General features: G+C 34.6%; 1 protein-coding gene across 2 annotated transcripts in view; it reads left to right on the top strand.

The window, feature by feature from the left end:
- Positions 1-13,662, top strand: part of SLC30A9 (solute carrier family 30 member 9) — a 104,092-nt gene that overhangs the window by 52,646 nt on the left and 37,784 nt on the right. For both annotated transcript variants that reach the window (XM_004448737.5, XM_012529834.3), the window contains exons 7-9: positions 2,786-2,844; positions 5,790-5,857; positions 8,405-8,507. In XM_004448737.5, coding sequence (XP_004448794.1) covers positions 2,786-2,844; positions 5,790-5,857; positions 8,405-8,507 — 230 coding nt within the window. The remainder of the gene's footprint in view (positions 1-2,785; positions 2,845-5,789; positions 5,858-8,404; positions 8,508-13,662) is intronic.

Here is a 13,662-nt window from a genome sequence, read left to right as displayed (position 1 = left end):
CTGAATGGGACCAAGGCTTAAAAAGTGACAATATTTCCTTTTCACCTGATGAATTGGTCAAAGTTCCAAGTGAAAATTGTGAGGCACTTCTAGTCAGCAACACAGGAAGAAAAGGGGTTGAGAGTTTCTAGAGAGTATGGGAGTTTGATATCAAAAATGGGAGTAGTGGGATAGGAAGGAGATCAAGAAGAAGGGAAAAAAGGTGGAGAAGACATGAAAGAGTAAATTAAAATAGAGGTGCTCAAATTATCCCATTGTTGACTAGTGGGAGCCGTGCAGGTTGGCTTCCAAGTCCTTCTGATATAACCCTAGTACAATGGCATCCTTGCTTTCAGGTACAACAAGATGTTTGAGGTTCATTTCGTATATTTCCTGTTCCAGACTGAGAGTCAGCCATTTCAAAAAGAGCCCTTGCAATAATGGATACCGGCCTTTTTTTTTTTTTTTTAGGTTTTATTTATTAATTCTCTCTCTCTTTTAAAAGATGCATAGATCACAGAAAATGTTACATTAAAAAATATGAGGTTCCCATATACCCCCCCCCCCATCATCACACTCCTCCCACATCAATAGCCTCTTTCATCATTGTAGCACATTCATTGCATTGGTGAATACATTTTGGAGCACTGCTGCAGGCTATGACTCCTGGGGATGAGCCTCCCTTGTGCTGGGGATTACTTCCAATCATCAGCTGGTGATGCCACTAGAAAAAGACCTTGACTAAAAGGGGAAATGGTAAAGACAAATGAGTTTACATGGCTAAGAGACTTCAAAATGAGTCGGGAGGTCATCAGTGGGGTCGTGCTTATGCAGGATGCCAGAGACAGCCAAAGTAGATACAATTCTACATACTCCTGAGAGCTATGGAGACACACAGGTTCTCCGGTCCTGGTAGATGGCTCTGGAGTTCAGTGCCTTGTCAGTGGGCCCTACTTTGGAATTTGTGCTCCTGAGTGTTAAGGAGTTGGACTTAGATGTGACCTTTCTACACATGCCTCTTCTTTTACTTTTACTGAACCGATGGTTGGCGCTGGGGTTGGTGTATGCTCAGGAGACTTGAATCTCTGGACTGGCCACGTGCCAGGCCTTTTTAAATGTTGTCAAAACCTATAAAAGTATATGTGCAAAATGTAAACCATAATGTAAACCATTGACCATGGTTAAAAAAAGTCCTGATTCCTTTTAGAGGGAAATAAAACGGAGAGACCATAATTTGGGCACCAGCACTATTCATTGCTACTGGGTTGGCATATCTTTTAGATCTTTTCAATGGACAGAGCTAGGAAATCTTTTTTTTTCCTTAAGAGAGAAAATATATTATACTCTGCTACACTTGTGTTTTTTCCTTCTTTGATTTTAGTATCTCTCTTATACAGAATTTTTTCCCCTAATTCATTAGCATAATTAAAAGTAATTGTATATTTGGTTTATTCCAGAACATATGTATACATTTATCTATAGTGCAGTTTCAAAATACAGTTCGGTTTCTGAATAACAGTATTGATATTATTGTGATGAATGTGATGTAAGAGTACTTCACTTTTTATCTTTGGTAAATATTCCACTAAGGCTATATAGTCAAATTTTTCTGTTTTAAAGTTACCTGAAATTCCTCTCTGTATGTATAAACTATCAAATAAATACAAAGTTAGGTTCATTTGTTTTATTTATTTATTATTTAGAAATAATTTTGTATTTATTTAGTTTTAAAGGATGGGATATTTACTTGATCTACTTTGAAAAAAATAACTAAGTGGTTATCTGCATTCTAGTTAATATGACCAAAGATTCCCAAGAACGTAAAGATCAAATCTAATCCTTAATAAAAATTTGCAAGCCCAGCTGTAATCACCCTCCGACAGTACCTATGTGTCCTCAGATGACTAAAGAACATCCTAATTAGGAAAGAGGGCAGGGATAAGTTCTTTTATTTATTTTTTAATTGTCTAAAACATTTACATGATTACACAGTCACATCTAGAGAACAAGATACTTCAGAGAAGTCTTGCTTCTCTCTCTATGCTTTATATCCTGTTCCTTTCCTCTTTCATAGGTAACTATTTTTAAAATAGTTTTTGGTTTATTTTTTGAAATTTTTTAAAAATGAAAGAATATAAGCCTACATATTCGTATAACCCTCCCTTTCATAGATAAAGAGTACTTTATGTACTTTTTTGGACCTTGCATTTTTTTTTTTTACTTGATAGTATTCCCTAGGAGCATTCTGCAGCTGTAAAGACATATCTTCATTCCTTATATAATGCTCCATAGTTTATTCAGTCATCCTTCCATAGGTTGTTTCCAGTCTTTTGCTATTAAAATGATGATACTGGGAGCAGTATAACTCCATGGTTGAGTGCCTGGTTCCCAGGTATGAGGTCTTGGGTTCAATCCTCAATATCTCCTTAAAAAAAAAGATAATCATGATACCATGAATAGCCTTGTACATACATTAAAGGAAATATTTAAGGTACAAAAATTTGAGAAAGCACAGTAATAGAAAAGTAATTTTTCTTATATTTTTTAGCTAAAAATGAAGTATTGGTGCTTATTTCATATATCAGGTTTAAATAACATTTCTTAGATAATATGGAGAAAATTTTATTTTCAAAACTGCCTTTATCATTGCACATTTAGAATTCTTACATATTACTTGTTATTTTTGCTGGTAGCTAGTACAGCATATTTAATATATAGTCTTAAAGCAAATGATTGTATTGATCTAAAATGTTACTGATAAGATTGTGCATGAGGTAAAACTTATTTTGTAATTCTTTTCTTATAGGATTATTTAGAAATCAAAAAATGTTAAGAGAATATAGAGACTTTCTGGGAAACACCAAGGTAAGGATATCTTAATAAAAGGGTTTATGTGTGCTTCACAGCAAAGCCCTGTTGTCAGTTCTTTTTTTTTTTTTTTTAAAGATTTTTAAAATTTATCCCCACCCCCTACCCCTGCCCACTTGTCTGTTCTCTGTGTCCATTCGCTGTGTATTCTTCTCTGTCCACTTCTGTTCTTGTCAGTGGCCTGGGAATCTGTGTCTCTTTTGTTGTTGCTGTTGTTGCGTCATCTTGCTGCATCAGCTGTCTGTGTGTGCAGCGCCACTCCTGGGCAGGCTGGACTTTTTTTTCGCGCTGGGTGGCTCTCCTTATGGGGTGCACTCCTTGCGTGTGGGGCTCCACTACCTGGGGGACACCCCTGCCTGGCATGGCACTCCTTGAGTGCATCAGCACTGCACGTAAGGCAGCTCCACAGGGTCAAGGAGGTCCTGGGTTTGAACCACAGACCTCATGTGTGGTAGGCGGGTGCTCTATCCATTGAGCCATGTCTGCTTACCTATCAGTTCATTTTTTGAAATTCTAGCATGTCTCATCCTAATCCAAGATTTTCTTGAGCACATTGTGTTTGACTGATTTACAGTCTATTCTCTTGTGTCTGATTTTCTTGAAATTTAAAAAAAATTGGGGCATAAGGTCTTTGCGTTCCTTTAGTTACTTTTTTTTCCTTTATTTTCAAAAAAGCTTAAGTTACAGAGTCACATAGAAAATATAGGAGATTCCCCTATATTCCACCTGCTCCCCTTCTCACATTTTCCCTTATATAATAACATCTTACATGAGTATGGTACATTTGTTACAATTGGTGAACAAATATTGAAGCATTACCATTAACCATGGTCATTAGTTTACATTATGGATTACATTTTGCACCGTACACTTTTATAGGTTTTGCCAAAATTTATAATGGCCTTTATCCATCATTGCAAGATCGTGCAGAACAATTCCAATGCCCTAAAAATGCCCTGTGTTCCTTCTGTTCTTCTCTCTCCCTTCCCCTGGAACCTATGGTAAGTTTCAATTGTTGAGTAAGTTTCAAGTTTTGAAGAATAGTGTTCATAGTTACATGCATTAATATTGAGGGCTTGACATTGTTCTGTTTTATTTTATTAGCCACTACCTATATTCTTTAGAGATTCTTGCCCCTCTAATTGAGAGCATAGCAGGACTCCCCAGGATGGGAGTTTACTTTTTTCTTGTTTATTGTGCAGGTCTCCACCCACTGAGAATAACACACTACGACAAGATGAACGTTTTCCTATTCCATAGAAGCAGGGGTATAAGTTCTTGATAAAGTCATAACTGTGTTATAAACCATAATCAGAAAGGTAGAAGACTTTATTTTCTTATGTTTTAGCAAGATATAGCTCTTATAGATATCCTTAATTTCCTCTTTGTCCTCTCTTCTTTCTACTCCTACTTATGATTAGACGTTCAAACTACCTGCTCTCTGCTTGCACCCAGAATGCTTAGCCTTGGAGGAGAAAAGTCATTCTAATTTATCTCTTTATTATATGAGTATATTTTAAAAAATCAGATTATGTCATATCCCTGTTTAAAAACCTCTAGTGATTTCCCTTTGCCCTTAGAATAAAATTTGAACTCCTTACCATAGTATACTAAGTCCTGCAGGATAAAGCCCCTACTTATTTCTCTGGTCTCAACTGCTGCCATTTTCCTTGCTCTCTATACTTTTGTCACAACAGCCTTGTTTTTGTTTTTTGTGTATACCAAGCTTATTTTTGTTCCAGAATATTTGAACTTCCTGTTCACTCTGCTTGAAACTTTCTTCTTCCAGATTTCCTCATGGTTGCATCCTCCTCATTAAGCCTCTTTCACTGATTGCTAAAATAATCCTTCCCACTACATCCACTATGTTACTCTTTCAGTGCTTTGTTTTATTATATTCTTCATATCTGATATTATGTATTCATATATTTTCTTTCATTCTATATAAGACTGTGAGATTGATGTAGGTAGGGACTCTTGTCTTTTTATTGTCATGTCCCTAGCATCTAGAACTATGTCAGGCCTACAGTAGTTGCATAATAAATATTATCTTGAGGGAGTGGGTGTAACTCAAGTGGTTGAGTGTCTGCTTTGCATATGGGAGGTACTGGGTTCAGTTCCTGGTGCCTCCTAAAATATATATATATATATATATATATATATGTGTGTGTGTGTATATCTTGAATAAATTATATAATGCAGAAGATATGAAGTGCTATAATAGAAATGTGAAGTTCAGTAATACATTTGTAGCAGAGTGGTCTTTTCTGTGTGGGGGTCCGAGCTAGGCTTTATATACAAAAGTGACACTTGGCCTGTCATGGAAGAGGATGGGTAGGACTTGAACAGATTACAGTAAAAGATGGTAGTATTCCAGGGTGAGAAAAGTACATGAGAAAAGACACATAGGGAGTATATAAAATATAGCTGAGGAAAAGTTTTTCCCTGAATGTGTTTCCCTATTTGTTTCATTTTATTTTGGTCTTTTGGAAGTCAGCACATTTTCAGTTGAGGTCTTTGGCCTTGAGAGAACAGCCAGGGGTTGAATTAGTACAGCTGACTTTGTTGATATTGGCAGGTCCTTTTTTAAAAGTTGAGAAATTGTTCAAGGAATTGAGAGAACTTAGAGTATATGAATTTCAATCAATTATTTTTTAATTACTCTATCACTGTTTCTTTGTAGCCAATTCAGATCCTTTCTAGAAGTAGGCGGGACATAATTGCAAAGAAACAAAATAAACAAAGTTTTTAAGAAGAAGGATCCAGATGCACTTTCTATCTTTCCATGTTTTAAAGGGAAATTATGGGAAAAAGGAATTAAACAAGCAAACATACTTGTTCATAGGTTTTGACAGAGGGGAAGTTTTCTGGTGTGTCAGAAAAACCAATTATAGAGCTTCTCTGGCAAATTTTGGAGGTTTTTTTTTTTTTTTTTTTTACAGCCACGGTCCAGAATGGCATCAGTGTTTTTTAAGGGACCAGGGAAAGTAGTGATGGTTGCCATTTGCATGTAAGTATTGAAAATAAGCCTTTTTAAAAAAGAAGTGTATTGTTTTTAGTGTGTATATCCTTCAGTATATAAATTTATTACTTGGTAACTAGATAAAGGTTAGAGGTTTATATTGTTTTAGGAGGAGGTTGAAGTCTTTATTATTGTCTGTAAAGTTGTGGGGGAAGAATATGAGTACACAATTCACACCCATGCTTGTCTGTGTATATTTTTAATGTGGTTAAGATCTAAGAATATTTGCAAGCTGAAATCCTTCCTTTTTTTTACTGGCATTGATAGAAGTCTTTTAAAAAATTGAATTGCTCAAGGTTACTTTTAGATTAACTAAACGAACCTGAAGTTTAGCTGCTGAAGAGTATCTGTGCACTTGTTTTTTTCTCTCACTTACCTTGCAAGAACATAGTTGATTGATGTTTTTGCCCCTTTCTTTTTACCTCTGTCTTCTTGATTTCTATTATTTTGTTTACCTGTTATCCATTTAGCTGATTAATCTTTATTTTAATCCTTAATTCATTAATTTGTTCTTTTATTCCTAATGTGTGTGTGTGTGTATATGTGTGTGTGTGTGTATATATATATGTATATATATACCTATTGGGTACTGTGATAGGGTCTGGAAATACAAAAACATTATATATAATATGTAATATCTTCAAGGATCTTCATAATAGGCCAATAGGTATTAGTAAGTACATGAAATAAAGCAGTGAAGGTCTAAAGCTGGAGCCTTTTTAAGGAGGATTGATCAATTCTGTGTTAGTAAGGAGAAGCTTCACTAAAGATAAATCATTTGGAGTGATTCTGTAAGGATTTACAATCAGTGTTAGTCAAGAGATTGGTTTAGGGGGATCCAGTGAAAGGGCATACCTAACTGAGGGAGCAGCATGAGCAAAAGTGTGAAGGATTGAAATAACATGGCTGTAATGAATAGGTTTTTAAAGCTGAGTCGTGAGAATGTGGCATGATAAAATGTGTTTAGATGCCAGATAACTAATCATAAAGAGAATGCATTAAACTCGAAGAAGGCATTTACAACAACCTAGGCAAGGAATGATGATGGATTGAACATGGTGGTAGAGATGGAGAGATGTGGGCATATTAAAAAAATTATTTAGGAGGTCTGGTCAAGGATGATACATACGTTTCTGGCTTGTGTAGTTATAAAGATATTACACCATTTACTGAGAAGGAGCACTGAAAAGTGGGGCATGGTGGAGGCAGTGGAAAATACGTCTTTAGGGCACCCAAGTGGAGATGGCCAGCAGGTTTAGTTCTTTTCATTAGTAAAATGGGGTAAAACTATAGCTTTCCTTATCAGAGGAATGAATTTATAAATGTATACAATGTATGTAACTGCTTAGCATAGTACCTGGTACATAATAGACACTTAAAATTATTATATTACTGGTCTGAAGCTCTGGAGGAAAGTCTGGACTGAGATTTAAAAGTTAAGAGTTATTAGTATATATATGATAATTCAGGCTATAGGAATATTTAAATTCACCTATGGAATGTGTCTATAGAAATTAAGGCTATAGAAATATTTAAATTCACCTATGGAATGTGTCTATAGATGAGGAAGAAAAAGCCCTTGGGACTAAACCTTAAAGAATGCTGGTATTTAAGAACTGGGTGGAGAAAAATGAGCCTACATAGCAGACTGAGAAGAGTAAGGAGCAAAGTAGGGGAAAACAACAGGAGCCAAGGGTAGAGTGTTTTAGGGAAATACAGTAGTAGGAAATACTTCTGAAAGGTTAAGGAAAATACTAAAATGTTTCCATTAATTTAATAGTGAGAAACTGTTGGTGATCTTGATGAGAACAGTCTAATGAGGTAGTGGAGGCAGAAACCATTATTTAGTATATTAAGAACTTAGTGCGAAATGAGGAAAATTGAGATGGCAAGAATAGACAAATTTCAAAAAATTATCTTAAGTGGGGGGTAGATAGGGGATGTACTGTTTCCTCATTTACAAAATGGAAGTGTTATGTAATAGAATTCGGTGAAAATTAAACAGTATAACATAGTAAATGACTAGTGTAGTACCTAAGCTAAATCATAGTAATTAGCAGATAACTTCCTTAGAGATAACCATTGTTTATTTTAGCATCTATGAGCTACTCTGACCCGAGACTACTTGGTCTTGTATTGTTCTTGCCTTTTGTATCTTCTTATATAAGTAAGCAGATCTTAAGGTCTTGCTTTTGATACTGGCCTGCTGGATTCCCCTCCCTATCTAAAACACAGAATTTCTTTTCTATTATCATCTTGCCCAAGCATAGAACACCTTTTCTCATCAGTTTTCAAAATACACTTAAGTAATTTGCTTAGACATAGCATGCCTCTTCACTTATGTATTAACAATTTCATAATTTTTATTTTTCAAGTTTATACTCTTGTTAATTAATAAGTTCTTTACGACTAAAGGTTCTTTTAAAGTTATACAGAACAGAATCTAGTAGAGAGGTATATACAATCAAATGAATAAGTTCTTGGTGGAAATTTTTATCAGAACGTATGCTTAACTGTTTTTTCTTTCTCTCCTAGCAATGGATTAAATTGTTTCTTTAAATTTCTTGCCTGGATTTATACTGGTTCAGCAAGTATGTTCTCAGAAGCTATACATTCATTATCTGATACTTGTAATCAGGTGAGGGCCTATGAAGGCTTTTTTCTTATCAATTTCAAAGTATATTTTTTCTCTTTTAAGCTTAAATATAAAAGCTGATCCTTTAAAAACAAAACTGAATGACTATAGTTAGCATGTGGAAAAAAATGAAAATTGTTTTACTTTTCAGCAATTAAATGCGAAGAAATATCATAAAAGCAAGTTCGTAGTTATGCTGTAAGAACTTCTAGCAGTGGAATGTGAAATGTAGGATTATCAGTTGCTCAAAGTGTTGGGGCAGAAGTCTTTGCAGAAAGGATTCTTTTATTAGGTAGAAATTTGGTCTCTTGCTTAGAGTTCTTATGACTGCAAGAGTCAAGGGATTTTAAGTTTTTAAAATAAAGTTATAAAATGGTCACATGTGACTGATGAATTAAAATGCTTTTCACATTAGACTAGTAGTTTAGATGACTTTCCCTGAATTTGCGAATGAATAAAGATTGTTATAAGATTAAAATACCTTTTTAAACCCACTTGGACTTAAATTGTGAATACTAAAAACCCAAGCTTACTTTATGAATAAAATAAAAATTTCTACTTGTGTATCATTTTATATTTTAAAATAGTGTTTTAAGAGAATTCTTTCTCAGTATTTGTTTACTTATTCTTTAGTTTTGTAAGAACAGATCTGGGAAAACTTATAATAAAAGACACAGGTACAATAAGAATATTTATGATAAGGTTAAAAATAATAATAAAATAGTAAGGAGCAAGGAGTACATTCTTACTTAAAAGTTAAACCTGAAAACTGGTCTCACTCACTATCGAATGAAAACCCTTTGTAAAAATAAGGACAGAAGATAGGCATTTACCATTAATACTTAAGAATCTTTACCTTGAGTTTAATGTTTAGCAAATACTTATTACTTACTATCTATATAATATTTTACCTGTAAGTGATGGTGTATGTGGGGGACAGGGAGTGGAAAGAGATATTAAATACATGGCATCTATTTTGTTGAAAGCTTATCTGAACATAAGGAAAATTGAAATGTGGAAATATATGAGCAAAGAGATATGTAGAAGGTTATTAGTTTCCGTATTAGCTATTTAAAACATTGAAAAGAATTTAAGCATTCATGAATGCTTAATAAACCAAATACTTCTATACTCTGACATGCTATTCAGGGATTTAAAAGAATGTGGTGTACACGTTTTTTTTGGGTTCAAGATTATTGTTATTTTTAGAGCCTGCAACAGTTGATGAGCAATGCTGGCTGAGCTGGCACAATCAGAAAGCCTTCTCATCTCACTCTTCAGGCGTTCAACCAACACAATCCCTGCAAACAAGATTGGGGAGCAAACTGGGATGTGTCTTGGTGTTGCTGAGGGAAGAGGCCTTCTCCCACTTCTCTCTGTCAATCCCCCCACTCCCCACATACTTTTCCAACAAGATTGTTTTACAATCAAATGCATCTCATTTGTATATATTGACTTGAAATTATAACCATGATAAACTGAGTAAAAAAACCAAGTTGCAGAACTTTATATATGGGACTTCTGCTTCCAGCCATGAAAGACTAATGGTTACTAGACTTAGCCTTTTCCTGTAACAACCAAACAAACAACTAGACTAGACCAAATATAGGAAACAAATATGTTTTAAAAATTTTCACAATAGCAGCACAAGCCAATGGTCCGTGAGAAAATGGAAGCTCTGTCATCTTTCTGGCGTGGAGCAGAATGGGAGAGTTCAGTCAGAGCATAATGTTCTCGTTGAGTTGAGAATTCAGAGATCAGAGTTTAAGGAGTCTGAAGAGGCTAAAATTTATAAGAAGCCTTTTAACTTGTTTGGTAGAAGAGGAAGCTAGGCAGACAGGAAGCTGCAGAAGTGTGCATAGGTAATTCCTTGAGTTGAGTCCTTCTTGGATGTTAAGTTGCACATGTGTAAGGTGAAGTTCTTGCAGTCTAGGCAATGACCATCCAAGGAGCAGTAAACAGTAATTCCTGGAATGCATACAAGGCTGGGAGGCATTCAAATTTATCTCAAATTGATCACCCAGGCCAACAAAAGGATTGTGCTGTGGTAGGAAGATTAAATTCTAGACCCTATCTAATAAAGCTCTAAAAGATCAAGATGATCTGCAAGTAACTTTATTACCAAACCCCACGAGTATACTCTTAAAGAGTAAAGGAAGATAATAAAACTCAGATACTCAGTATAACATTCACAGTATGCAGTATCCAATAAAAAAAAATTACTAGACATTCTAAGAAATAGGAAAATGTGATTCACAATCTGGAGAAAAATCATTCAGTTGAAACAGAGTCAAATGACATGATAGAATTAGTAGCAGGGATCTTAAAACTGCTATTGAAACTACATCTGAATATATGTATTACATTGTGTAACATATATGATTCCATTTATATTAAATTTATGAAGATAAAAAAGAAAAACTACATTCATATATTTAAAGGAAAACTTGGGGAAGCGAATGTGTCTCAAGTGATTGGGCTTCCTTCTACCATATGGGAGGACCCAGGTTTGATCCCCGGGACCTCCTGGTAAAAGCATGCCTGTGTGGTGAGCCAGGCTGGCGAGGTGAGCAATGCTGCAAGATAATGACACAACAAAAGAGAGACGCAGGGTAGAGTCAAGGCAAGACACAACAGACAGCAGAAACTGAGGTGGTGCAAGCAACAGGGAGCCTCTCTCCCACATCAGAGGTTTCTGGGATTAAATCCTGGTGAAGCCTAGAGTAGAAAACAAGAAGAGAAAAAGAAACAGACACAGAAGATCACATAGTGAATGGACACAGACAGCAAAAGAGCAGGGTGGAGGGGGAGAGAGAGGGAAAAAAAATAAAGGGAAACATGAACATAATGTGAAGAGAATTGGAAGATATAAAAAAGAACCAAGTGGAGTTTTTAGAGGTGAAAATATATCTTGATATGAAAAATTCGCAGTATAGAATTAGATTAGAAATTGCCAAAAAAAATGATCAGTGAAATTGAATATATAGCAATAGAAAGCAGTGATACCAAATCCAGAGAGAAAAAAGGCTGAAAAAAATGAAGTGAGCATCCTGTGGAACAATATTAAGTATGTCCTACCAAATGGTTAAGGGAGAAATAACACAAATAGTATACAGACTTTCAGAAATAAAGAAGGAAACACCGTTCAGTTCGTTTAACAGGGTAGTATAACCCTAATATCAAAACCTTACGAAGACATTACCAAAAAAAAAAAAAAAAATACAGACCAGTATCCCTCATCAACATAGATGCAAAGATGCTTAACAAAATATAATCCAATTGAATTTAGCAATATGTAAAAATGATTATACATTATACACAAGTAAGGTATATCTCAAGAATGAAAGATTATATTCAAAATAAGTGTAGGTGGTTAATATGCAAAAATCATTTGCATTTTTTAATATCAGCAAATAATTGGAAAATGAAAATTTACCTAAAGATGCATAACATGTGTACACTGAAAACTACAAAATATTCCTGGGAGAAATTAAGGAAAACCTATATAAATTGAAGAGTTATGTGATATTCATGGATTGGATAGTTTGGGGTTAATGTCATATCTCCCCAAATTGATCTATAGATTTAATGTAATTGCAACCCTAATCCTAAGAGACTTCTTTGTAGAAATGACAAGCTAATTCTAAAATTTATATAGAAGTGCAAAGACCTAGAATATTCAAAGCAATCTTTAAAAAAGTAAGAAATTTGTCAGATTTTAAGACTTATTATAAAGCTACAATAATTAAGACAGTGAGGTATTGTCAGTGGGTCAGTGGAACAGAATAGAGGGGACAGCAGTAGATTCATAGTTACATGGTCAGTTGATTTTTTAAAAAAATTTATTGATGTATATACACTCATACATATAAACATACATAAACAATAAGTGTATAGTAATAGTTGTGAACTTACAAAACAAACATTCATAGCATCATACAGGGCTCTCATACTTCACTCTGCCACCAATACCTTGCATTGTTGTGAAACATTTTTAACTAATGATTAAAGAGCATCCTTAAAATATTACTACTAACCAAATTATCTTACATTTGGTGTATTTCCCCCCCAACCCACTCTATTAATATTATTATTTTTAAAATGTCATTTATACATGAACATACATAAACAGTAAGGGTATAGTAAAAGTTGTGAACTTACAAAGCAAACACGGATAACGTTATACAGGGGTGCCATACATCAACCCACCTACACCTTGCATTGTTGTGAGATATGTTACAAATTATGAAAGAATACTGTAAAAAACTTACTACTAACTATAGTCTTTATCTTAAATTTAGGTCTTTTTAAATTTATTTTTTTAACAATGACTTGTAGTTTTCTGCATACAGGTGCTTTTTATCATTGGTTAAGTTTATCCCTAAGTATTTGGGTTTTATTTGTCATATTTTATTTTCACCACTCATCATTTTTAGTTACTTTTACTGATAGAATCTTTATTTCTAGATTCTCTTCCAAGCCTCTTTATCCTGTCTTTTCTTTTCAGGCTATAGCACACCCTTTAGTATTTCCTGCAAAGCTGATCTCTTGGTTACAGACTGTTTCTTTTTATCTGTGCATAGTCTAAACTTGCTCTCATTTTTGAAATACAATCTTGCTGGATATAAGGTTCTTGGCTGGAAGTTTTTCTCTTGCATTTTCTTAAATGTGTCATACCACTGGCTTCTTGCCTCCATGGTTTCTGATGAGAAATGGCCCTTAATCTTATTGGGTATCCATTATATGTTATGCATTGCTTTTCTCTTGCTGCCTCTCAGAATTCTCTCTTTATCTTTGGCATATGACTTTCTGATTAGTGTGGGTCTCAGAGCTGGTCTGTTCAGATTTGTTTGAATGGTAGTACATTGTGCTTCTTAGACATGGGTATCTTCCTTCAGTTGGGTTGGGAAATTTTCAGCATTATTTCTTCATATATTCCTTCTGTCCCTTTTCCTTTCTCTTTTTCTGGGGCACTCATGACATATATGTTTACATGTCTCTTGCTGTCAGTTAGTTCCCTGAGACCTTGTTCAGTTTTTTCCGTTCTTTTGTTCATCTGTTCTTTTGTATGTTTACTTCAGAGGCCATTTCTTAAAGCTCACCAATCCTTTCTTCTGCCTCTCAAATCTCCTATTATATGATTCCAGTGTATTTTTAA

The sequence above is a fragment of the Dasypus novemcinctus genome, chromosome 1, assembly GCF_030445035.2.
Source record: "Dasypus novemcinctus isolate mDasNov1 chromosome 1, mDasNov1.1.hap2, whole genome shotgun sequence".
NCBI lineage: Eukaryota > Metazoa > Chordata > Mammalia > Cingulata > Dasypodidae > Dasypus > Dasypus novemcinctus.
The sequence above is the reverse complement of the archived record's forward strand: the minus strand, read 5'-3'. Positions and strand labels throughout refer to the sequence as shown.